General features: G+C 38.5%; 1 protein-coding gene across 1 annotated transcript in view; it reads left to right on the forward strand.

Annotated features, from left to right (window-relative positions):
- Positions 1-25,318, forward strand: part of BTBD1 (BTB (POZ) domain containing 1) — a 71,724-nt gene that overhangs the window by 22,533 nt on the left and 23,873 nt on the right. The window contains 5 exon segments of the mRNA XM_006878286.1: positions 2,448-2,553; positions 13,486-13,683; positions 16,479-16,567; positions 16,569-16,675; positions 24,759-24,846. Coding sequence (XP_006878348.1) covers positions 2,448-2,553; positions 13,486-13,683; positions 16,479-16,567; positions 16,569-16,675; positions 24,759-24,846 — 588 coding nt within the window.

Here is a 25,318-nt window from a genome sequence, read left to right on the forward strand (position 1 = left end):
GAAACGACTCCACAGCTCACTACCACCACCACCACTACCCTTACATACTTTGTCCAAGCCTAAAGAGAATATCTTTTATGCTTGGTGAAAGTGTGTAAAGGGAAAATAAAGGGCCTTAAATACTTTCCCCAAGCATAAAGAATGCTCTCTTTGTGACATATACAACCTTTTCTTTAAATGCTTCAAATAGGGGTTGGGGGAGATACATATTATACACACCCACTGCCATCGAGTCGATTTCTACTCCCGGTGGTAGTAGTGTTGGAATCGGTTCCGACTCATAGTGACCCTATATAGGGTTTGCAAGACTATAAATCTTTACAGGAGCAGAAAGTCTCATCTCTTGAGGAGATTAGCAATCTGGTGTCTATCCTACAGCACCACTCGTGTACTTATTACACACACACACACACACACACATATATGTACACACACAAAAAGAAAGACAAATGATAATGTAAATAGATCAAACGTTAGAGAGATGGCATTTAGAGAGATAAAACCTGAATCAAGGGTGTGTGGGTATTTTTTTTTTTCTCATTCTCCTTACAACTTTTTTGAATTTTTAAAATTAAAAAAAAAATTGGGGGCAGCTCCTAAAAGAGTTAAGTGTAGTAATACAGATTATTTTATTGCTAAGGGTTAAACTTTATTAAATTTTTAACTAAGCAAATATTACAAAGTGGCTCAATGTAGAGCATTTCCAAACATATTTGAAATACTCTATAATTAATAAAATGTTCCATTGATTTAAAAACTGTGTATTGTTAAATCCAGTGTGTTTATTGCTGACTTTTCCTCCCCCATAAAATGCAGAGTGACTGTTTGGGGATTTTGGTTGGTGTTCAGTAGTGATTGATAATTGAATCATTTGAAAATGGGCTTTTCTTTAAATTATTATCAGTCTTGCCAAATAATCTTGTTGTTTATGGTATGCTTAAATAAGTGACCACATGTTCAGCAGTTGTCTACATGACCCAGAGAGAATTCCGCTTTGCCTTTCATGCTTATTCTCATGGGTGTTCCTAAGCTGTTGAAGACAAACAGAACTGACCCTGGACCAGAGTGAAAGGTTGCTCATTGGTGTGCCAGTATCATGACTACTTTTTTCAGTGTTGTGAATTGTTTTCATCCCATTTTTTGCTTGACCTTCAGTGCCTGTCCTTTTTAAAAAAAACTTTTTAAGTGACAATATACATGCTGATGTTGTTCAGTGCCACTGAGTGGGTTCCGGTGGGACAGAATGAACCTGCCAGGTTCTGTGCCATCCTCACAGTTATGTTTGAGCCTGTTGTTGCTAGCCCTGTGCCAGTCCAGCTAGTTTAAGGGACACCTTCTTTTTCGCTGACCCTTCATTTTTCCAAGCATGATGTTCTTCTCCAGGGACTAGCCCCTCCTGATAACATGTCCGAAGTACAAGATACAAAGTCTCACCATCCTTGTTTCTAAGGCTGTATTTCTGTATTTCTTTCAGAACAGATTTCCTTCTTCTTCTGACAGTCCATGGTTATTGTTGTTATGTGCTGTTCAATCAGTTCCAACTCACAGCGGCCCTGTATAGAATTTCCAAGGAGCAGCTAGTGGGTTTGAACCATCGACCTTGTAGTTAACACGAGTCCAGTGCTGATCGTACAGCACCACCCCATTTCATAAATAAAGCACAGCTCATAAGTGTACAACTTGACTCCGGGTTTCCTAAAGCCTACAGTAGCTTTTCTGGAATCATTATAGAGTAGGTTCTCTTTTGCTCAGTATATATCCTACTTCTTTTGCTCATTGTATTTCTGAGATTCATCCATATTATTATACACAGATGTAGATTGTTCGTTCTCAGGATTGGTTAACAGTCTATCCTGTGAATTTGCTTAGCTGTTCTTCTGTTGCTAGGTCTAATTTTCCCTTAGGCCTCTTTAGAATTCCAGAACTCTCAGGCTTTAAAGTTCTTTTAACTCCATTCTGCTCTCCCCAATCAAAACAGGAAATGGAAAAAACAAATCTGGTCTGTTTTTATTTGTGTGTTTGACAATTAGTGAAAATATCATAAGACTTGGATATAAGTACTAGCTTTGAAACATAACTAGCTAACTTAGCTAGTACTCCTCTCTGAGCCTCTGTTTCCCCATCTGCAAAATAGGGATAATAATGTGCCTTATATATCATAGAGGGCTCACTAAGACTCAAAAGAGGCAACTTAGAAGGAATAGGCAATGCATATATAAAGAAAGAAAAATAACAGGGTTGTTATTAGTAATGTGAATGTGTAATCTCAGCAGGACATGTGGTTTTTGATTCATTTCTGGTTGTGGAATGAAAAGTTTTTGGGAGAGATTGTAGGATTGTATCTTAAATATTGCTGTAGTGTAAAGAACAGTTATACAACTGTTTACAGTATCACATTTGAATAGCTGTAGTCTGTAGGAAAAATAACTCTCTTTTTATATGTTTAGGCTCGATTATTTGATGAACCTCAACTTGCTAGTCTCTGTCTAGACACAATAGACAAAAGCACAATGGACGCAGTAAGTGCAGAAGGGTTTACTGATATTGATATCGGTAAGTTCACTTGGAGCTAAGTTTTTACATTTTGAACACAGTTTGAATACTAGTCAGCCTTGCTGGAGAGTGAACTGTTTGGAATTAGTTGTTTTTCCAAATAATTGACTTATAAATACCTTCTTAAAGTATGACTTTTGCTTTGTTTCATTTAGGTGAAAATATCCCATAAAATCTTAACTACCTTATTGCCTTTATAAAGATGCCAAATCAAATAAATATTCCTTGAATGCTCAGCATATGCATGGCACTTACACTAGGGCCCTGCGGGACATATGTATAAAGAAGGGTAATTTGCACTTTGTCCTGCTAGGGAAACTGTCTTATCTCATTGGAACATTGAGCAAATATGTGGGAATGAACATTAAGGCACTCAATGAAGTGACAGAGGCAGAATATTATCATGTTCTAAATTAGATGTATAGAAAAGAACTACTTGGCAAATGCAGAAAATGGAGAGATTACCTCAAGGTTGGTTGGTGGTAGGGAAGTCTTGACAGAACTGAGTCTGACATGGACCCTAAAGAATGGATAGTATAATAGTAAAACCTATGAAATCCAGAACCTGTGCAAAGCAGAAACCAATCTGAGAAGGAAAACTCAATTTTTTTCTCTAAAACAAAGTGATACAAAAGTGGTAAGACTATATACCCTGTCAAAGGCGGCAAACTTCAGAGACCTGGTAAAGCAAGGCAGTCCATCAAAGTTCCGGCTCTCCAGGGTCTCACTGTACTTGGCACCGTGAAGAGGTGGGACCACAGGAGCAAGTACAGCGAAAGGGTTGAGCAAGGCAAGTGAAGCCAGACTGTAGACGGCCGTGTAACTGCGGGCTCTGGTAGGAGGGTCAAAACAGAACTCAAAACCCAAACAGTTGTTGTTGAGTTGGTTCTGACTCATGGAGATCTTGTATATTGCACAGTAGAACTGTGCTCCATGGGGTTTTTATGACTTTTCAGAAGCAGATTGCCAGGACTTCTTCAGTGGTGCCTTGGGTGGGTTCAAACCATAGCCTTTTGGTTAGTAGTCATGAACTTAACTAGTTGTACCATCTGGGGGCCTCCTATAGGAGAGTGAGTGAAGAAGTAAAGAGAACTAATCTAGTATTTGATATTTGAATATTAAAACTAATATTTAATAGCTATAAACATTCTCTTTATGAAAATCAAACCCAACCCACTGCAGTCAAGTCATTCCAACTCATAATGATCCTGTATTTTTATGATGAGCCCAAACTACATATCTTTAACTCTGTCTTTTGGGTTCTAAGCTCATATGCCCAAATGTCTACTTGACATCTCTAGTTGAAGACTCTATGGCTAATGCAAACAACGTAACTAAAATGGAGCAGTTAATTCTTCTCACCTCATCCAGATTTTTGTGTTTGTTAATAGCACCTCAGTATACCTCCCTTCCCTGTTATTAAGTGCCATCGAGTTGGGTCTGACTCATAGTGACCCTGTGTAGGGTTTCCAAGGAGCACCCTGGTGGTTCAACCTTGAGCTGCCCACCCTGTGGTTCTCAGTTCAGTGCTGATCCTACGGCACCACATCAGGAGTCCCTTCCCTAGGGCCTAATTAGTTACTCTGTGTATCTTGTTTACAGAAAAGGAGAAAGTGTGGGCATCTTAAAAGTGTTGGCCCTCAAATAGCACCCTCATTTTTGGCTTCTATTTCATTGTCCAGAATCCAGTTCTGTCTAATTTGAGCGGAGGCCAAGAGGTGCAGACTAGGCACATCCCAGGATGAAGAGAAAGCAGATTTTTGGTGAAATACCAGTTAGTAATTCTCTCCCTCTGCCGACTTTGACGAGTTTCCTACCAGTCTTCCCCTGTTGACTGTGTTGTTTTTGCTACTCTGTCTAATTAGAGTCCTCTTTTCCCAGCATCTTTGTTTGAGTTCCTTCTTTTCATCACTCAGATCTCAGGTTAAATGAGACCTGAGAGAGGCCCTCTAAGACCTACTTAGTTAAGTAGATGCCCCGCTCCCCTCAACTGTCACTGTTCTACTGATCTGCTTTATTTTCCTCACTATCTAAAATTCTCATTCAGGTATTTGTGTACGTGTACTTATGGTGATTGTCTGCCTTCCCCTGCTAGAATGCATACTCCTTGAAGGCAGGGATTTTGTCTTGTTTAAAATTGTACTTGAAGAAGAGAAGCGTAGTGTATGTTCAGTTAATATTTATTGACCAACTGGATTGACATTCTCTAGAATGTTGCCTTCCCATCCCACCTTGGCTCGTTCTCACTCAGACTCAACATCTTGGCTCAAGTTATATCTTTTCAGTGACTCGTTTACTTGAGAACAAACATCCCCCACTTCCATGACAGCATATTCCTCAGTTATAATAACATTCCAGTGTTCATTTATCTTGTCTATTGCATAGTATCTCAAGAAGAAGTTGTACTCTGCTTGCATTACACCAAAGGGCACGGCCTAGGTCTGGTTCCTTCCTGGCACCTGCACATAATGTGCTCTTGAATGGCTATTGAATTACTACTGGGTATCTGAGAGCCCCAAGTATTGCCCAAGTTGCTAATGAAGCATTGCTTAATTTCAATTTCCTTCCCATTAAAAGGCTGTCAAAGGAGCTCTGATGGGCAGTGGATTAAACCTTGGCTACTAAGGCTGACAGTTCAAACTTACCAGCCATTTCATGGAAGAAAGATGAGGCAGTCCACTTCAAGACTTTTCCAAGGTTTGCAGCCTTGGGAACCCTATGGAGCAGTTTTAATCTGTCCTATAGGAATCAACAGTGGACTACGAACCACAAAGTCTGCAGTTCAAACCCACCAACTGCTCCTCAGAAACCCTATAGAGGGTCTCTGTGATTCAGAACCAACTCAACAATAGCACTTAACAACAATAATAATAGGGGTCCTGGTGTGGCATTATAGGATAAGCACTGTACTTCTAACAGAAGGTCAGCGGTTCAAACCCTCCTTGTCCTTAGAAATCCTATACAAGGTCACTGTGAGTTAGAACCGACTTGATGGCAGTTAACAACAACTCGTAGTGTTACCAGGAGTAGGGACTGACTTGACAGCTGAACTATAGTGCTCCAGTAATTCCTCAGTCCACTCTCGCTCGCTTACTACAGGGCTGTCTGTGTCTGGGTGACTGACTGCTGGGAATGGTTTTCCCACATAGCTCCTAAATTATGCATACCACTGCAGCCTGGGGATTTTGAAGTAAGTGCCTTACACAGGTTGTTGTTAAATGCTTTTGATTTGGTTCTGACTCATAACAACCCTGTATAAGATTTCCAATGCTGTAGATCTTTACAGGCGCAGAAAGCCTCATCTTTCTCCCACAAAGCAACTGGTGGTCTTGAACTGCTGAACTTGTAGTTAGCAGTCTAGTACTTCTACAAAGCCACCATGCTCCCTTTACACAGGTTATCGTTAAGTGCCGTAGAGCTAGTCCTGACTCATAGCGACCCTGTATAGGGTTTCCAAGGAGCACCTGATGGGTTTGAAGCCACCAACCTTGTGGTTAGAAGTTTAGTGTTTATCCTACAAAGCCGCACCAGGATTCCTTATACAGATTGTTGTTGTTGTTATGTGCCGTGGAGTCGGTTTGGACTCATAGTGACCCTGTATAGGGTTTCCGAGACTGTAAATCTTTACAGGAGCAGAAAGATGAGGACCTTTCTCCCAGGGAACAGCTGGTAGTTTTGAACTGCTGACCTTGCGGTTTGCAGCCAGATTTGCAACCACTATGCTACAGATTAGACACCCCATAAATAATTGTGATTTGATTTGACTCATAGTCGTTTATCTTAAACTCCTACCATGTTTTTCTTTCCACATGTAACTATGGATACAACACGCACATGCCTAGTGTGCATAGGACACTAATACATGAAGGGATCACATGAACTGCAAAAAAGCCTGTGTATTGTGCGCATTATTTGCATAAAACGTCATCCTCTATGATGTCATTTTATTAGACTCCAAGCTGTCGTTTATTTTGAACACAAGTGTCTATAGATGACCTGTGTGTTCCTCTACCCCTTCCCACCCTATAATCTAGGTTGTTTCAATTATGTTTGTAAGAAATTGGGAATTAAAGAGAAGTCTAGAAATTGGGAGGAAGACAGATCTGGGTCAGGAGATTTTTGATAGCTGTTTTAGGTTTTAGGAATGATTTTCTCTGCTGAATTTGAGTACGTGTTCTGGAGGAGATTTGTTTACCACTTTCTAAGTGAAGAATACTATTTCTCTTTATAACTTTTTGCTAAGGGAAGAAGCTAATTTATCACAGTAATAAAATTAATTTATAGTTTATTAAGGACTCACGCTATGGCACTGTAGAATAAGTACTAGACTGTGAGCCGCAAGGTCAACAGTTCAAACCCACCAGTTGCTCCTTGGAAATCCTATACAGAAAGAGTCGCTGTGAGTCAGAATCCACTTGACAACATATAACAACAACAACAAAGGACAGCATGATAGGTTTTTTGTCATGCTTTAAGCTTATATGTTATTATCTATTTACTAAAGTTATTATCATAGAAAATAGCTAGGTAGGTTGGAAGTCTTCTGTTTGCCCATTGAGTGATTAGATATTATGGTCATTGTTCATCTGACTCCAACAAGAATTGAGGGACGTTAATTAAGAGCATTTAATTTACCTGTGGCACCTAACAACAACAATTTGGCTGTGATAAAACTTAAAATGGAGCCTTAGTGGATAAACTCATTGTTAGCTATAAAAGGAGTAAAGCCTTTTTTTAAAAAATTACGTTTAAGCAATTCATTTTCAGCATGTTGTTGAACTGATACTAGGTTCTGTGGATTGTGATATCTTTGCTAGAATGGTTGCTGTGGTTTGATATAAATAAATAGTTTACTTTTAGCGTAAATATATTATGCATTGAAATACATTGAAATGTGTCATACTCATACTTGTTTCATGAAGAAGTTTCCAAAAACTTGGGAAAATTTCATTATCTTTCAACTCCATTTTGTAAATGAATTTTTTTTGAAGTCCCCTCATATTTAAATAAGTAGTAGATATTTTATAGTAATGCCAATTTTAACTAGGTTCTTTAAAGAACAAGGTTCCATCTAAGTAATTTTCCCATACATCTAGAACAATTCTTTTTAAGAACCAAGGCAGTTTATTTTGGCCATTAGAATAAGAATTCTAAAGCATATTTTGTGCTGTAGGATAAGCACTGGACTGCAAACCACAAAGTCGGCAGTTCAAAACCACTGACTGCTTCTTGTAAACCCTTTACAGGGTAGCTATGAGTCAGAACTGACTCAAAGGTACTTAACAACAGCCCTCTTTAAACAGTGTATATGGATTACAATTTGGCATTCTTGTGACTACTACTTTAAAAAAAAATTGTGGCAGAAATGGAATTTAAAATTGCTAGAATTGTTCCATGAGCTTTTTGAGGCCTTCTTATACGAGCATCAGTTATTAGGTTATGTTACTGTGCAGTGACGCCCTTGGGCCTCTGACGTATTAGTGCTGCCTTTTCCAATCGTTCTCTTCGCATAAAACTCTTGATTGCTGTGCCTTGCGAGTACTTATGTCTAGTTTTCACAAACTCTGTTCTCTCTCCCTGTTAGATGCCAGCGTATCATTCTATATTGTGGTATGTTGGCTTCTAAAGCTACCTCCTCTTCTGAACTTACTGCTTCTTGTCTGCTACAGCTTAAAAATAACAGAGCTCATTTTAATTGTGCCTATGACAAAAAGAAAATTATTCTGACGAGGGTCTGTGTTATGGGCATGACATTTGTTCTTGGATGCCAAATCAGATTTCAAATTTAATATGATCTCGAATTAAACTTCACATCCTCATCCCTACCCCAAATTGCTCCTCTTTAGTTCTTCTCATCTCAGTTGGAGACCTTCTTATCCTTCCAGAAGCTAAACTATAACCTTGTAATTATTCTTAACTCCTCTCTTCCTATCGTACCCCGTATCCAATATATTAGGAGAGCTCATTGAATCTTCCTTCAGAATATAACCTGAATCTAATCATTTTTTGCCAATTTTACTGCTGGTTTATCCTGGCCCAGCAGTCTTGGTTTGCTGCTAGGATAAGCACTTGGCTGCAAGGTCGATTTGAAGCACAAGGTTGGTAGTTCAGACTCACCAGCCGCTCCTCAAAAACCCTATGCAGAGTCGCTATGAATCAGAACCGACGCTTTACAACAAGAGGTATAAAATGGTGGCATCAGATCTCATTTAGCTTAGGGAGAATAATGCAGCAAGATCAGTTTATCCCTGTGAGGTAAAGCTAATCCCTGTGAGGTAAAAGGCATAATTCCACTTGCCAACTTTTTTGCCAAGTCTAACACCAGCCATTCCTCCCACAGCACAAGTCTTTACTTCTCTTCTGGACGTGATAGTCCATTTCAGTGGTCACACAGAACTCACAGACCATACTTAAACATTTAAGTGGGTTATTATGGAAGTTGTTGTTAAGTACCATTGAGGCAGTCTGGACTCACAGCAACCCTGTATAGGGTTTTTGAGGAGTGGCTGCTAGTTTGAATCACCGACATTGCGGTTCAAACTGACATTGCCCTCCAGAACCGACTCCACGGCACTTAACAACAACAACAACTTTATCCTGCAGCGCCACACTAGGATTTCCTATTAGGGAAGTGAGTAACAGGGATCAGGATCAGGGAACATGTAGGCAATCTCTCAACCAACAGGCTTCTTCTCAGCCTTCTCAGGATAACTTCCTGTAAGTCCTGATGTCTGTCACTATCCGTTCTGCTGCAGGGCCCCCTCGAGGCCCATCACCTCCAGCTCTGCATCTGGGGCCCTTCTGGGCCTTTTTCTGTCTTCAGGGTTACAGTTCTTGACCTGCTTTCAAGCTCTTTTAGGAGGATCTTTCCTTTCACTTGCTCTTTGCTGTCACTGTGCTTTCTTCCTTCTGCTTCTTGTTCTATTCCTGCTTCTTTCTGTCTCAAAACCCTCTGTAGGGTTGGTTGCTTATATACACAGCTCCTTGTCAATTTCAAGGCATGGCTCTTCCCAGAGATAGGTCACAAACTGACCAATTCCCTCGTGATAGACTACGGATACCTCACTTGTATAGTAGCTATGCATAGTCCAAAGTCAGTTTATTTGCATGGTTTATTCACCAGTCCCTAAAAAGTGCTTATCAATCACAGTGCAGACTGCGGTCCAGAGCCAAACAAGTATCAAGCTATGAGTTTTCTGCAGCCTACCCAGGATAAATCAATCAACCTGGACAAAAGTTTTCTCCTCTTTGGGTAGAGAACTAGAGGAAAGATAACTCTTCTAGGGCTTGGGGGTAAATCTCTCAAAAAGAACCTAGACAAAAGGCTACATAAAGGAACTTATTTCACCATATCATTAAGACCTTTATCAGTGCAGGAATATTCTAAGTGATCTTCTTGTTTTAACCCTTAACCCCATGTTAATCTCTTCTCAACACAGCAGTCAGGGTTATCTTTTTAGAAGATAAAATGTCACTGTTTTGCACAAAGCCCTCCAGGGGTTCACTGAATGTAAAAACCAGATGGTCTCAACTGTGCTGTATAATTGTACCCTGGCTACCCGCAAGAGTCTGGCCTTCTCTTTTGTTCACGCCACTTGAGCCACAGTGGTCTTCTTGCGGTTCCTTGAATATTAGCGCCCTCACACCGGCAGTCCTGGAGTGTTTTGTTTTTTTTTTGGAACTTTTTATTGTGAATTGAGTGAAAGTTAACAGACAAGATCGTCAGCTTTGTATTCAATAAATGATCCACTTTGTTTCATCTCAATGATTATAATCCCCTCCCTGAAACAGTAGTTATCCTACTTCCTCCCTGTGCCATCCCTTTTAATTCTTATATATTTCACAAATAAAGCAAAATACTTGATTACAACATATAAAACAAAAATAATGTATTCATTTAAATGTACAAAGGGCACATTCTGCAAGGCAGCCTCCTACCTGTAGACACACAGCCTTATTCAGCCTATGGGCCTGGAGCTTGCAGCTGTTCTGTGTCTCCATGCCACAGCCTCTGCCACTATCGTTTCTGTTGCCGCTGTTTTCATGCTCCACTCATGATCTTCCTTCTTGATGGTCCTGGGATCATCTGTTCCTGAAATGAGAAATTCACTAGTACCTCCTTTTAGTTACACATCTAGAATTACCGTTGTGACGATCACAATCCTGTTGACAGTTACTCATCATTGAATCATAAAATCGTATCACCATCATTCCCCACCCCTTTCACCAGATTGAAATGTTTAGGCATCAACCTGGCTTCCTCTTCAGCCTGTTTCCAGTTTTTGTTCATATTAGGCTAAATTAATAATATCTTTTAGAAAGATTAGTACAGGTTCCCATGAGGCCGAGGTTAAAGATGTACCAAATGCCCAATTTTTCCATACTGTTGTGCCGCTCAGTCATCTCTAACATCAACTCCTGTAACTCTCTTTAGTACTCTCATTCCCATCTTCAGATTCCATAGTTCAAAGCACCATCTCATAGAACTCACAAGCTGTCAAGGAAATGGCTCCCATAGTTGTATTGTTGTTGTTGTTGTCAGGGGCCATCGAGTCGGAACTGACTCATAGCAACCCCATGCACAGCAGAACGAAACAATGTCTGATCCTGGGCCAACCCCACCCCCGCAGTCACACTTGACGCCATCAATGATGCCGCCTGGCTGATCCATCTCGTTAGGGGTCTTCCTCTTTTTCTCTGACCATCTTACCCAGCATGACATCCTTCTCCAGCGACTGTTCTCTCTTGACAATATATCCCAAGTATGAGAAACGAAGCTTAGCCATCCTGGCCTCCAAGGAGCACTCTGGCTGCTTTTCTTCCAAAACAGATCTATTGGTTCTTTTGGCAGTCCATGGCACTTTTAGTATTCTCCAACACCACAACTCAAAGGCATCAATTCTTCTACAGTGTTCCTTATTCACTGTCCAGCTTTCGCATCCATATGAGGTTATTGAAAATACCATGGCTTGGGTCAGGCACACCTTAGTCCTCAAGCTGACATCTCTGCTCTTCGACACTTTAAAAAGTTCCTGTGCAGCAGATTTGCCCAATGCAATACGTCATCTTGAGTTCTTGACTGCTGCTTCCACGAGTGTTGATAGTTGATCCAAGAAGAATGAAGTCCTTGATGACTTCAGTCTTTTCTCCATTGATAAGAATGTTGTTTATTGGTCCAGTGGTGAGGATTTTTGTTTTTCTGACATTGAGATGCAACCCATACTGAAGGCTGTGTTCCACAACCCATGGTTGTGGAGGCTAGCAAATCCCAATCTGTGGGTCAGACTGGAGGGTTCTTCTAACTCATGGATGCTGGAGCTGACAAACTCCAATTGACAGGTCAGACAACAGGCCGCTGAAGCTGGAAGATCAGGTCAGACTATCTCAAGTACCAAGAACCAGAGATAAAATGATGATGAGCTGGGTGCAGGATTGAAAGCAAGAGTGAGAACTTGCCTGAGTATTTATCTGTATTGGATGTAGATCATACCCTCCAGAAAACACTCCTTATTTGAGCTAATGTGTTGACACAAGATATTCCCCACCCTAATCCTGCCTCATTAATATAATAGATAGCTCACTCTCAGTGAGACCATAATCACAGGCGTTGTTGCTGTTAAGTGCTGTCAAGTTGGTTCCAACTCATAGCCGCCTTGTAGAGGGTTCCCGAGGAACAGCTGGTGAGTTTGAACTGTCGGCCTTGTAGTTCAAACTGACTTTGTGATCCAATGCTTTATCCTACCATGCCAGGACTCATAGAGGCTAGGATTTACAACCCATCACAAAGTGGTGGATAGTTGTATCATTGTATGACTTTCAATCCCCTGAAACTCATGGCCTGTCAAGTTGACACATAACTAACCATCACAGATCCCATGTATGTTGTTTGTACTAGCCATAAGCGGTAGAGTCCCCTTCTTGAGCCACAAGCACCTTGTTTGCAGAGCCCCACCTTAGTATTGTGTGGGAATCACAAAGACTTTGGTTAGAAGGGAGTCCTGGTGTGGTGCTGTGGGTTAATGTGCCAGACTGCAAAGCCCTTTGAACTGAAAGGTTGGTGGTTCAAGATCACCAGCTGCTCCTTAGAAACCCTGTACAGGGTTGCTATGGGTCGGAAACGACTCGACGGCACATAACAACAACAACAACATTAAGTAATTCACTGCACCACAGAGGCCTACCCAAAAACTATCATCTTTTTTCTTATAATTCCCCATATTCTGCTGGGGTTTTGTTTTGTTTTTTAATATTTATCGTCTAACGTCATACAATTTAATTTACTTATGTTTAGTTAATCTCTTCTTTCCCTCTCCCCATTAAAATGTAAGATCCATGAGGGCAAAGATTTTTACAGTGATGTATCTTCAGTGTCTACTATATAGTACCTGGCATATTGTTGTTGTGATGTGCCATCGAGTCAGTTCCAACTCATAGTGATTCTGTATAAAATTTACAAGAAGCAGCAGGTAGGTTTGAACTGCCATCTTGTGGTTAGCAGTCCAGTGCTTATCCTGTAATGCCACACCAGAACATATACTGAGTACTTAATAGTATATATTTGCTGAATGAATTGTAATCTGTGGGCTTTTTGAAGCCATTTTCTGTGACTTACCTATTATTAATTGTGTTCTTCATAGTCATGTTTGCTTTGTAAGGAATATATAAGGAAAATACAAGTATTTAAAGAGATACTATGTCTAAGCTTGTGTATATGTTAAATAATAATTGAATGTTAACTGTTAGAGAAAACATTGGAATTTAATACTTTCATTTAATACTTTTAAGTATAGATGCTGTTGTTTTAAATGTCTTACCTATTCTCATTTTATGAGGTTTGAAAACTTAATGTAAGCTTGTGTGTCAGTAGTATTGATTTTTTTAAAGAGGAGCAGAATATTCCCAGTTTAACATATTTTTATGTTTTACCTGTAGACACACTCTGTGCAGTCCTAGAAAGGGACACACTTAGTATTCGAGAAAGCCGACTTTTTGCTGCTGTTGTTCGCTGGGCAGAAGCAGAATGTCAGAGGCAACAATTGCCTGTGACTTTTGGAAACAAACAGAAAGTTCTAGGAAAAGCACTTTCCTTAATTCGGTTCCCACTGATGACGATTGAGGAGTTTGCAGCAGGTAAGGGCAGAATCGATTTGAGAGTATTCTAATAGTCAGCTAGCAGTCTCTTAATACCCAAAGAGGAAAATGAACTGTCATTTATCGAGTAATAGCCAGTCTGCTATGGAGACCCTGTGGCACTTTAGGATAAGCATTGGACTACTAATCGCAAAGTTGGCAGCTCAAACCTGCTATTTGCTCCATGGGAGAAAAATAGGCTTTCTGCTCCCATAAAGGTTTACAGCCTTGGAAATCATATACAGGGTCGCCATGAAGTTGTTCAGGTCTTTTGTCCTTACTGTTCATATATTTGATTTGTTAATGAGGCTGTCCTTTTTTAACATCATAAAGGCAACTATATAACTGGACCTCACCAGATGGAATATATGGAAATCAAATGGACTGTCTGTGAAAGAGACGGTGGGAAAACCTCAATATTACCAATCAGAAAAGGCCAGGAGCAGACTGTGGACAGACCACCATTTGCACATATGCAAGTTCAAGCTCAAGCAGAAGAAAATGTAAGGAAATTCACGAGAGCCAAAATATGACCTTGAATATATCTCACCTGAATTTAGAGACCATTTGAAGAACAGATTTGGTACATGACACACGAATGACCAATGACATCAAGAACATCATGCAGGAAGAAAGCAAAAGGTCTTTAAAAAGACAAAAAAGAAAGAAAAGACCAAAATGAATGTCAGAAGACACTCTGAAATTTACTCTTGAGCTTAGAGAAGCTAAAGCAAATGGAAGAAATGAAGTGGAAGAGCAGAACAGAACATTTCAGTGGGCAGCTGGATAAGACAAAGTTAAGTATTATTATGAAATGTGCAAAGACTTGGAGTTAGAAAACCAAAAGGGAAGAACATGTTCAACATTTCTCCAGCTGAAAGAACTGATAAAAGATTCAAGCCTCAACTTGAAATAGTGAGGAATTCTATGGGCAAAATATTGAATGATGCAAAAGACATTAAAATAAGATAGAAGGAATATAGTCACTGCACCAAAAAGAAATGGTCAGTGTTTAACCATTTCAAGAGGCAGCGTATGATCAACAACTGTGGTATGGAAGGAAGAAGTCTAAGCGCACTGATGGCATTCATGAAAAACAAGGCAGCCTCTGGGAATCGACGGAATACACATTATTTCAACAAACTGATAAAGAACCGGAGGTGCTCACTCATCTATGCCAAGAAATTTGGAAGACAGCTACCTGGCCAACTGATTGAAAGAAATCCATATTTGTGCCCATTCCAAAGAGAGGTAGTCCAGTGAAATGCAGAAATCATCAGACAATACCATTAATATCACATGCAAGTAAAATTTTAAGAGGATTCAAAAATGGTTGCAATAGTACATCATCAAGAAACTACCAGAAATTCAAGCAGAGGACAGGGACCAAGGATATCACTGATGTTGCCACACCTGTAACAAGAGAAGAAATTAGTCAAGTCATTAAGTACCAACAAAAAGTCAGGGCCCAGATATTTAGATTCTCTGAAATCAGAGAATACCAGAAAGATATTTATTTGTGCTTTATTGACTATACAAAGTTGTTATGTGTAGATCATAACGAACTATGGGTAACATTGTGAAGAATGGATATTCCAGAACACTTAAGTGTTCTAATGAGGAACCTGTACATAGACTAAGATCTGTTGGAATAACATAAGACTGAATGGTTTAAAATCAGGAAAGACGTGCACCACAGGTGTATTGTTTCACCATAGTTATTCAGTCTTTATGCTGAGCAAATAATCCTAGAAGCTTGAGTATATGAAGAAAAACATGAAATCAGATTGGAGGAAGACTCATGAACAACCTGCAATATACAGATGATACAACCTAGCTTGCTGGAAGTCAAAAGGACTTAAAATACTGATGAAGATCAAAGAATACAGCTTTCGGTATGGATTGCACCCTCTATGTACAGAAAACAAAAATTCTTGCAACTGGACCAGTAAATTAAATCATAATAAATGGAGAAAAGTCTGAAGTTGTCAAAGACTTCCATTTTTGCTTGGTTTCACAATTAACACTGGTAGCTAGTGTTAATAAATCAAATGATGTCAATAAATCAAATGATGTATTACATTTGGTAAATCTGCTATACAAGACCTCTTTAAACGTTAAAGAGCAAAGATGTCAGTTTTAGGATTAAGGTGTGCCTGACCCAAGCCATGGTATTTTCATTATGGATGTGAAAACTGGGCAGTGAATAAGGCAGACTAGAAAAATTGATGCATTTGAGCTATGCTGTTGGAGCAGTGTATTGAAAGTACCTTGGACTTCCAGAAAAAAACAAGCAAATCTGTATTTGAAGCAGTACAACTCTTTTTCTGTTTGTTCCTTGCATGCGATGATGGTGAGATTCTTCTACTTGTTCTCAGAAAGGACCAGTCCCTGGAGAAAGGACATCATGCTTGATAAAGTAGAGGGTCGGCAAAAACGAGGAAGACTCCCAACGAGATGTATTAACACAGTGGCAGCAGGAATGGGCTCAAACCTAACAATTGTGAGGATGGTGTAGGCTTGGGCACTGTTTCATGCTATTGTGCATCAGGTCCCTATGAGTTGGAACCGACTGTACAGCACAGAATAACAGCAGCACTTATATGCTTAAAGTTAACCCAAATGGTTTTATTGAAACCTTAAAATTAAATATTGCCTTAAATTATATTTGTTAGGATTTTTCTATCGCATTTTTTAGCTTGCATCTTCCAGATTTGAGTTCACATTATTAAGAAGAGTGTTAGGATATTAGGATATGAAATCTTTTATCGAGGCTTATGTTTTTATTTCTACAGGTCCTGCTCAATCTGGAATTTTGTCAGATCGTGAAGTGGTTAATCTCTTTCTTCATTTTACTGTCAATCCTAAACCCCGAGTTGAATACATTGATCGACCGACCAAGGTGCTGCCTCCGAGGAAAAGAATGCAGCATTAATAGATTCCAGCAAGTAGAGAGTCGCTGGGGTTACAGTGGAACAAGTGATCGAATCAGGTATCTGTCAGATGTAGACTTGGGGGAGAAAGTGGAGCAGCCTTGATCCTTATATCGTAGGAAATGACGAACCAACATTTTATCTTAGACTTTAATACATTTGTAAGTTAATAAAAGAATCTTGATATCAGTGAAGCCTCTTGATCTCCACTGAGAGGGACATTTTAGGGACTAAGTAATAAAGGAATGGGTTGGACCTTCTGTTTGGATGTCCACTGCCAGTGAACAATATTTTTAGAATATAATTGATCAAACACTGTTTTTACAGGCCTAACACTAAGATTTCTTAAATAGCCTTACTGTGTGGATTAATGAGCTGGACTGCAAGGTCGGTGGTTCAAGCTCACCAGCCTCTCCTCAGAAACTATACAGGGTCACTGTGAGTCGGAATGGGCTTGATGGTACTTAACAACGTTTAGTGTGAGCTTTTTGTTTGCATAGATAGTGCATAAAAAATAACTCGGTGTACATTTTTAAAAGCATTGAATGAGACAGAAATTAAGAATATTCAAATTGTATGCATGTATGCTTTATTATATTTCTTTAGGTTACATATAAAAATATAAGGATAAATAAAAAAAATTCTGCTACTAGGGTTCTAGTTCATACATACATGAGTTTGTTCCAAACAAAGTGTGTTTAAACATGCGTCTGCAATCAGCAGACAGCTACAGATAAATTTTCTTAGTAATATACTTGTCATAGTCTCATCTAGGTTCCTTCAAAAAAGGAGGATACTTCTTGTGTCATGGACAAAGATTTTGAGGTCAAAGTTAATACCAAATTAAAAAGAAAACTCAAGTAGACATCTTACCAAATCATTGAAGCTTTGCAACTAATTTATAGGGTTGCTATCCCACAGTTTCTAGATGGATCAAACATTTTATGGAAGATCAGGAAAACATCAAAGATAAATCAAGAGTGGGAAGTCTATCAGCCTTAAATGAAGATTCTGTGGTTCAAGTTGAGAAGGTGGTGGAGGAAGACCATAGAATTAGCATCAGTGTGATATCTACTGAATACAGGTCTCACGTGGTTTGTCTTTTTCAATTTTAAGTGACCATCATCTTGGTCTCAGCAACCTTTAGGCTCAGTGGGTGCCAAAAGTGATTCAGAGCTATCAGTCTTTTAAGCAGGATCGAATCTAATGAAGATGATTTCATGAGACTTATTGTAACCTGGGGCAAATCTTGGATTTACCTGTATGGTTCAGAGAGCCAAGGTCCAGTTAAAACTGTGGCTTCTGAGGGGATCTGGTCCAGTTAAATTCAAGATTGAGAAGTCAGCTCAGAAGGTTATGGCACCTGCTCTGTGGGATTCCAAAGGATAGAAATTCTCAAAGGACACAGGATGCCCCCAGGGGTTTATTTAGAAAAAAATTTAAGAAAACTGAAAATTACATTGGTGAGAAAAAGATCAGGTAAGTTACACCAAGGATTTTTTTTCCCATCACAACAATATACCTGTTCATTCTTTGAGGATAGCAAAGGCTGTCCTGGGAGAATTTCTCTGGGAAACCATACCCCATCCACCCTATAGCCATCATCTTGCTTCTTCAGACTTCTTTTGGTTGTCAAAACTCAACATTTAAAAGGAGCACAATTTGTATCCCTCAGAGATGCCCATACTGCCATTTTGATATGGTATAGATTGAAGAATACAGAATTCTTTGGGAACAGGTTGGAGAGATGTAAACACTACTTGCAGAGACATGTAGATCGAAATGGAGGATATGTTTAGAAACTATCACATTTTTATTTTGTCGGCAATACTTTTTTACTTAAGGAGCTCTGGTAGCGTAGTGGTTACGAATTGGGCTGTGAACTTCAAGATTAACAGTTCGAAACTACCAGCTGTTCCGCGGGAGAAAGATGAGGCGTTCTGCTCCTATAAAGATTTACAGCCTCGGAAACCCTGTACAGGGTCGCTATGAGACGGAACTGACTTCACAGCACATAACAACAACAACAACAACAACAACTTTTTTACTTACCCTCAGAGATTCAGTAGCAGTGTTCATAAAACATATCTTTTGGATTTTCTATTACTAACTAGCACTGTAATATTAAACTAGATATTATTAACAGGTTGTTAGAGAAAAAAAAGGAAAGCTTCTTTAGTGGGAAACATCTAAATATTGTATTACAATTGGAAAGGCATTTCTGTATATTTAGAAATCATTTATAATGAAAATTCTATGTATAGAAATTTAATGGGGGAAAAAAATCCCTAAACAGGATGAAGCCAAAGTTACACACAAATAAAAAACAATAATTTAATTACTTTTAGTTAAAAAATACATAAATAAAAATAAATGAATCAAGCATTCACCCCAAGTAGCTAAAAATAAATAGCAAAAGAAGCATACGTGAGGGGAATGGAAATAGGTAAATGTAGAAATTAATTGATCATAAATAGTAGCATTGATTAATTAATTAATCATAAATATCCAGCACTGAGCTGGATACTTAAAAGACCAACAAAATAAATAAGCCTCTGGCAAAAGTAATATAACATACATGTTTAGAAATAAAAATGGGACTACAGTCATATACTGAGGAAAATCTTTTTGAATTCTGGGTTTGCTCTGTGATAATAAATTGAACATCTTGATGGAATGGATCATTTTTAGGCAAATATTAATTATCAAAATTGACTGAAGAAGAGAGCCTGAGTAGACCAATAACCATGGAAGAAATTAAAAGTTATCAAAGAACTGTGTCCCTTCACAAGGTGGTTTTGAAAGGTGAGTTTTACCAACCTTCGAGGAATAAATGAGTTACTTGAGAATTAAAAGAACATTCTCAATTATTTATTGAAGAAAGCATAACCCTTAGATAGTAATCTAACAAAAAAAATTATAGAACAGCTTCACTTATTATAGATGCAGACATTCTAAGTGAAATATTAGCATTTAATCAAGCAGCACTTTGAAAAATAATACTATATAAACTATATTAGGAAATATATAATTCATCACAGTAGCTGCATATTAATTGAAAAGCACAATCTGTTTATTTCAATAGATGCCCAAAAAACACTCCTGGTAATTTTACCTTCATTTCAGATAGAACTAGGTCTAGAAGAATATTAATTTAACATGATTTATTGTTAAGTGCCATGATTAGTAGCCCTGGGTTTCTGAGAAGCGGCTGGTGGTTTTGAACCACTTACCTTGTGGTTAGCCAGGACTCCTCTTTAACATGATTGTTTTTGTTAAGTGCATGGAGTCGGTTCTGATTCATAGAGACCCTATATAGCAGAGGTGGGGAATGTCTGGCTCGCGAAATCATTTAGTCTGGCCCTGCCAAGGCAACCACAGTTCCAGCTATCACTTTATAGCAGGCTAATTTTTAAGTTGATAATTTTGTCTGGCCTGCGAATGACGTTATAAATACCAAATGGCACTTGGCAGAAAAAGGTTCCCCACCCCTGATGTATAGGGTTTCCAAGGAGCAGTTGGTGGGTTTGAACTGTTAACCTTGTGGTTAATAATACAGTACTTATCCTATAGCGCCACACCAAGACCTATAAGAAACCTCCTAGTAAGGATGCCTTCTTAAAATAGAAGTTTGAATATGGGAAAGAGAGAGGTCATTTTCATTATTTGCAAATGGACATCTACCTAAACAATTGTCTATTCTTTTAATCCTACTTTTCCCTTTTCATAAGTATTTTGTAATTCCTTCTTTATTAACCTGAAATGAGATATCATAATAATAGGTTTTATGTAATATTTTAAGAAGATAAATAGCTTATTTGTAACTGATGGTAGAGGTAGATACTTCCTTCAGTCTAGAAGTGCTTGGGCAGGACTCCACTAGAAGGTAGATTGGAGTAGTGAGCTATACAGTAGGGTCATGATGAACGGTTTCTTCTGCAGGGTTTCAGGTGGGTCCTAGGAATGCCTCAAATACCAGCAATGCCAGTACTGTCATGTCATTTTCTTTAAATGGTCAAGAATCTTTGGTAAAGTTTCAGATAAAACAAAGTTTAATATTACTTCTATTTATATGAGAGTTGCCTCTCGGGAAAGTCAGTGAATATTGAAATTGCATCTAAAAAATCTTTGGTTTATTAAGAAACCAGAACTAGTTCAGGCAAGGAGCCCTGGTGTGGCAGGTTACGAGTTGGAATCCTAACCACAGGGTCATCAGTTTGAATTCACCAGCTGCTCCATGAGAGAAAGAGGTGGCTTTCTGCTCCCACAAAGATTTATAGACTCGGAACCCTTATATACAGGGAGGGTCTCTACAAATCAGAACCGACTCAACAGCACACAATAGTAACAGGTTCAAGACACACATTATAAGTAAGTTTTTCACCTACATGAATTCTGGCAGGAAACTTGAAAGTTGATTGAAAGTCTTTTGTGGAGGCACAGTGAGTAAGCACTCAGCTGTTAACTGAAAGATAGGCAGTTCGATCCCACCAGCTGCTCCACATGAGAACTACGTGGCAGACGGCTTCCATAAAGATTTACAGCTTTGGAAATACTATGGGCAGTTCTACGCTCTTCCCTAGGGTTGCTATGAGTCAGAACCAACTCTACAGCAAAAGAAATAAGAATTGCAGGAAATCAAGTGTTCCTGGTTCCCTGACAGTATGCCCCTAACCCTAAGTGACAACAAAGCATGTCTCCTAAGGGGTAAATTCCCTTTGAGAACAACTGGTCCATCATCTGAGTGACCTCCGAATTAGCTCTTTTTTAAACAACAACAACAACTACAACAACCTGTTAGACTTAATAAGAGAATAGTGGCTACTTATAAAATGTATGTGCAGAAATCAGTGCTGTCCCTATATGTCATGAAAACCTTGTTACAGTGTTGAGTAAAAGCTGGTCCTATTCACAATGGTAAGAAGTAACATAAAATACTAGAATTGAGTCCTATAAGAAATATACAGTAATACCTTTATGGCAAACTAGAGAGTTTCAACTGGAATCACAGTTTATTAAGGATACTTTAATAAGGATACCTTAATAAAAATACTTTTCAATGTATTTTATCCATGTCTTTTCAAAAGTTCCCCCCCCCCCCCTTTTTTTTTTTTTTCGTAAAAGGGAGTGATTCAGTAAAATTTATTCTAAAGTTCCTCTGAAAGAGTAGATGTTTCTCTTAAGAGTGGTATGGATCAAATATGAGAAAGTATTGTAAAACTGTCTAACATAAAAGTGTTATGAATCAGACTATAGAGTTCAGAAACCCACCTAGACGTAAATGAGCATGTAGAATATGATAATGATAAGGAAATTATTAACTTCTGAGAATACATAAAGTAATCTCCTTACTAATCTCATATACCAATCTTCATACAAATAAAATTTTGACATTGAAAATATGAAACCATGAAAGTTCTACAACAGATGAATGCTGATTATTGTAAGGATGAGGCGGCAGCCCTATGTAAACTTGGCCCAAGCCCATAGATCTAAAACATAAAGGACTAATGGGAAACTTTTAAACACGGATATTACTGACACACTTTAAATAGCTGAATCTAAATGTGCACTTTCACATCCACATGAAAAAGATAAACATGCCAGTAGAGAAAGATGAGAAAAGAACCTAAGTGGGCATTTCATTAAATAGGGAACTACAGGGGCAGTAAGCAATTGATACGTAAATGTTTCACCTCATTCATTATCAATGAATTATACATGCAGTCAAAACACTATTTTTCATCCAGCAGCATCACACACACACACACACAAAAATTAAAATACCCATGTTTGATGAGTGCTCATTCATTTTGGAGTGTAAAGTGTAATAACCTTTCCAGAAAGCAGTTTGACAACATCTTTTCAGGCGCCTTTAACATGTGCTGTGCATTTCGCTTAGCAGCTCTACTGCTAGGAATTTATTTTAAGGTAATAATTAAAGTTCAAAAAAATGATTTAGCTATAAGATTGTTCACCATCGTATTGTTATAATAAAGTAAAATAACACTTAAAATCCAGTTACAAGGGGTTATGTAAATAACAGTGAATCAATTGTAACTCACCACTTTTTTACAAAACAAACAGGTTACAAATGTATATTCCAGTATGATTTTTAAACAATACATATACGTTCATAGAAAAGAGTGTGAAAAGGAAATGTACTCTGGGTTAACAGAGGTTATCTTTGGATGGTGGGCTTATCTGTAAGAAAAGAGAGAGTAGTATATTCTAAATTTTATAAGATAATCCTAGTATACTGGCAGTTGTCCGTAGTGCGTTTCTGATCCAGGTTGACCTGGTTGTGTCCCACCTCTGCCACTTTTTGACACGGGACGAGTTACCTAGACCTGTCTTATCAATTATAGGAGAATTCATCTAAAGAACTGAAGCTGAGTGCCTGGAACGTTAGGGAAGTACTCGTTAAGTGACGGTATGGTAGTAATAATGATGAAAGTAAAACAGTTGCTTTACATTACAGTTTATCTCCGATTTTATACTTCCAGTGCTATTTATAAAATCTGTACATAGTTTATTGTTACGGCCAAATTGGACTTTGCAAATGTTCTCGTATGATATCTTCATTCTGTCCCACTTGTATGAATTGGGCCCCTGTGCTCACAATATATTAAGTTACAGAAGTCTATACCCTTCGTAGCTCTTAGCACGATGTATGGTTATTTTTTACTTTGTTTAGTTTATTATCAATGTCCTCCACTAAACTGTGTAAACTCAACAGCAATTTAAAATGTCTTCCGTGACCATTTTATTTTCTTAGTGCCAAGCACAGTACCTAAATATAAAAGCTCTTAGAAAATATTGTTTGAATCAATACATTGTCATAGCTCATGCTGACTTTCAGGCCTAGTGACCAAATTTGTATGCTCATGAAGGAGTTATACAAAAATATGAGGGGCTTCAATTAGTTCGTGGAAAAATTCCATTATCTTTTCATTCCATTTTTCCACAAACTTTTTTTTTTTAACTTTTTATTGTAAATTGAATGAATTTACACGATCATCAGTTTTACTTTCAACAAATCCTACACTTTGTTTCGTATCAGTGACTGCAATGAGATATTGCATGCAACAACAGATTTTCCACTGCTTCCCGGTGGTTCTATTTCCATCCCACCACCTTCCCATCCCTTCTCATCTTTGTCCTTAGATAGATGATGCCCTTTGGATTTAGAATGATTGGCAGTTCCATGGTGACCGTACCTTAATAGTGTTGTTGCCCCCCCTATATACCTATCTACTGCTTGGCTGAAAATTGAAACATGAGGGTAAGTTTCTTTCCAGACCTGAAGAGTGACACTTTGGAGTGCCATAGCGTCAGGCTCCTCCAGTCTCTTTCTGATTAGTAAGCCTGGTATTTTTTTTTTTCAAAGTTTTGTTCTACATTTTCAGCTGCTGTCTCTTGGAACTTCTAATGTGATCCCTTTCAGAGCATTTGGTGGTGACAGCCAGGCACCATGTAGTTCTTCTGGTCTCAGAGTCATGGAGACATGTTCACATGTTCCATTAGTCCATTGGATTAATTGATTCCAAACCTCTTCTCTTCTCATCACTTTTCTTTCTTCTGCACATGGAGAGACCAATCAATAGCTGTACCTCAGATGGCCGCTTAAGAGCCTTTAAGATGCAGATGCTACTCACCAGAGTAGGGTGTCGAACACTGTCTCTGTGGACTGTGTTATGCCAGCTGACCATGGTGTCCCCAGGTCCAGCAGCTCATTGCCTTAGAATGTTTGATAATATCCAAGAAGTTGTCATCACTTTGCCTGCCTTACAGTGCATAACACTCAGAGTTCCACAAACTTTTTGAAGCTCTGTCATACTTGGACTGAACTTGTTATATCACTAAAATTATTATATTATAAATAAGTGTTTAAACTGAATAAATTCCTTTGACTCTCAAAACTGTAGAATGCAGAAAAATTCTAATTGAATTCCAGTTAAGTTTATTCTACCTTTAGAAGGAAGTTTATATAAGCAAACAAACTGACATTTCTAATGAAATCTGATTTGTGATAGTTTTCCGTTTAATAAGCAAAATTAAATATTCCAGGTAACACTTTTAAAAATTGAATGCTTGCTAAATTATATATGTATTATTTTATATCTGGCTTCCTTCTCTCAGGTTCACAGTTAATAGAAGAATTTCTATAGTTGGATTTGGTTTATATGGATCTATTCATGGTCCCACGGACTATCAAGTGAATATACAGGTACACTATTTTCTTCACTATATATCGTCTTGAAATATAATGTATTTAAAAAAAACAAAAACCTTTTTATTATGAACTGAGTCCTGAGTCCCACATTCAACAAATCATACACTTTGTGTCGTTACAATAGTTGAAATCCCTTCCACATACCATCAATTCACAGTACTTACCTTTCTTCATTTGAACATGTGCACTCTTCCATGTGTCCGTCACTGCTTTCATTTTTCCTATGCTGACCTCCCTCTTAACTGTTTGTTGCCTTTCCCATCACCCAAATTAACATATGTCCACTGGAGTCCCGGTGTGGAATGGTAGGATAAGCACAGGGCTGCAAGGGCACTTGAATGATAAGGTCTGAGATCCAAACTCACCAGCCACTCCCCTGAAACCCTATAGAGGATCACTATGAGTCAGAAGCAACTTGACGGCACTTAACAACAACAACCTTGTACCCTGTGAATAATCACACACA

The sequence above is a fragment of the Chrysochloris asiatica genome, unplaced genomic scaffold (genome assembly GCF_000296735.1).
Source record: "Chrysochloris asiatica unplaced genomic scaffold, ChrAsi1.0 scaffold00156, whole genome shotgun sequence".
Lineage (NCBI taxonomy): Eukaryota > Metazoa > Chordata > Mammalia > Afrosoricida > Chrysochloridae > Chrysochloris > Chrysochloris asiatica.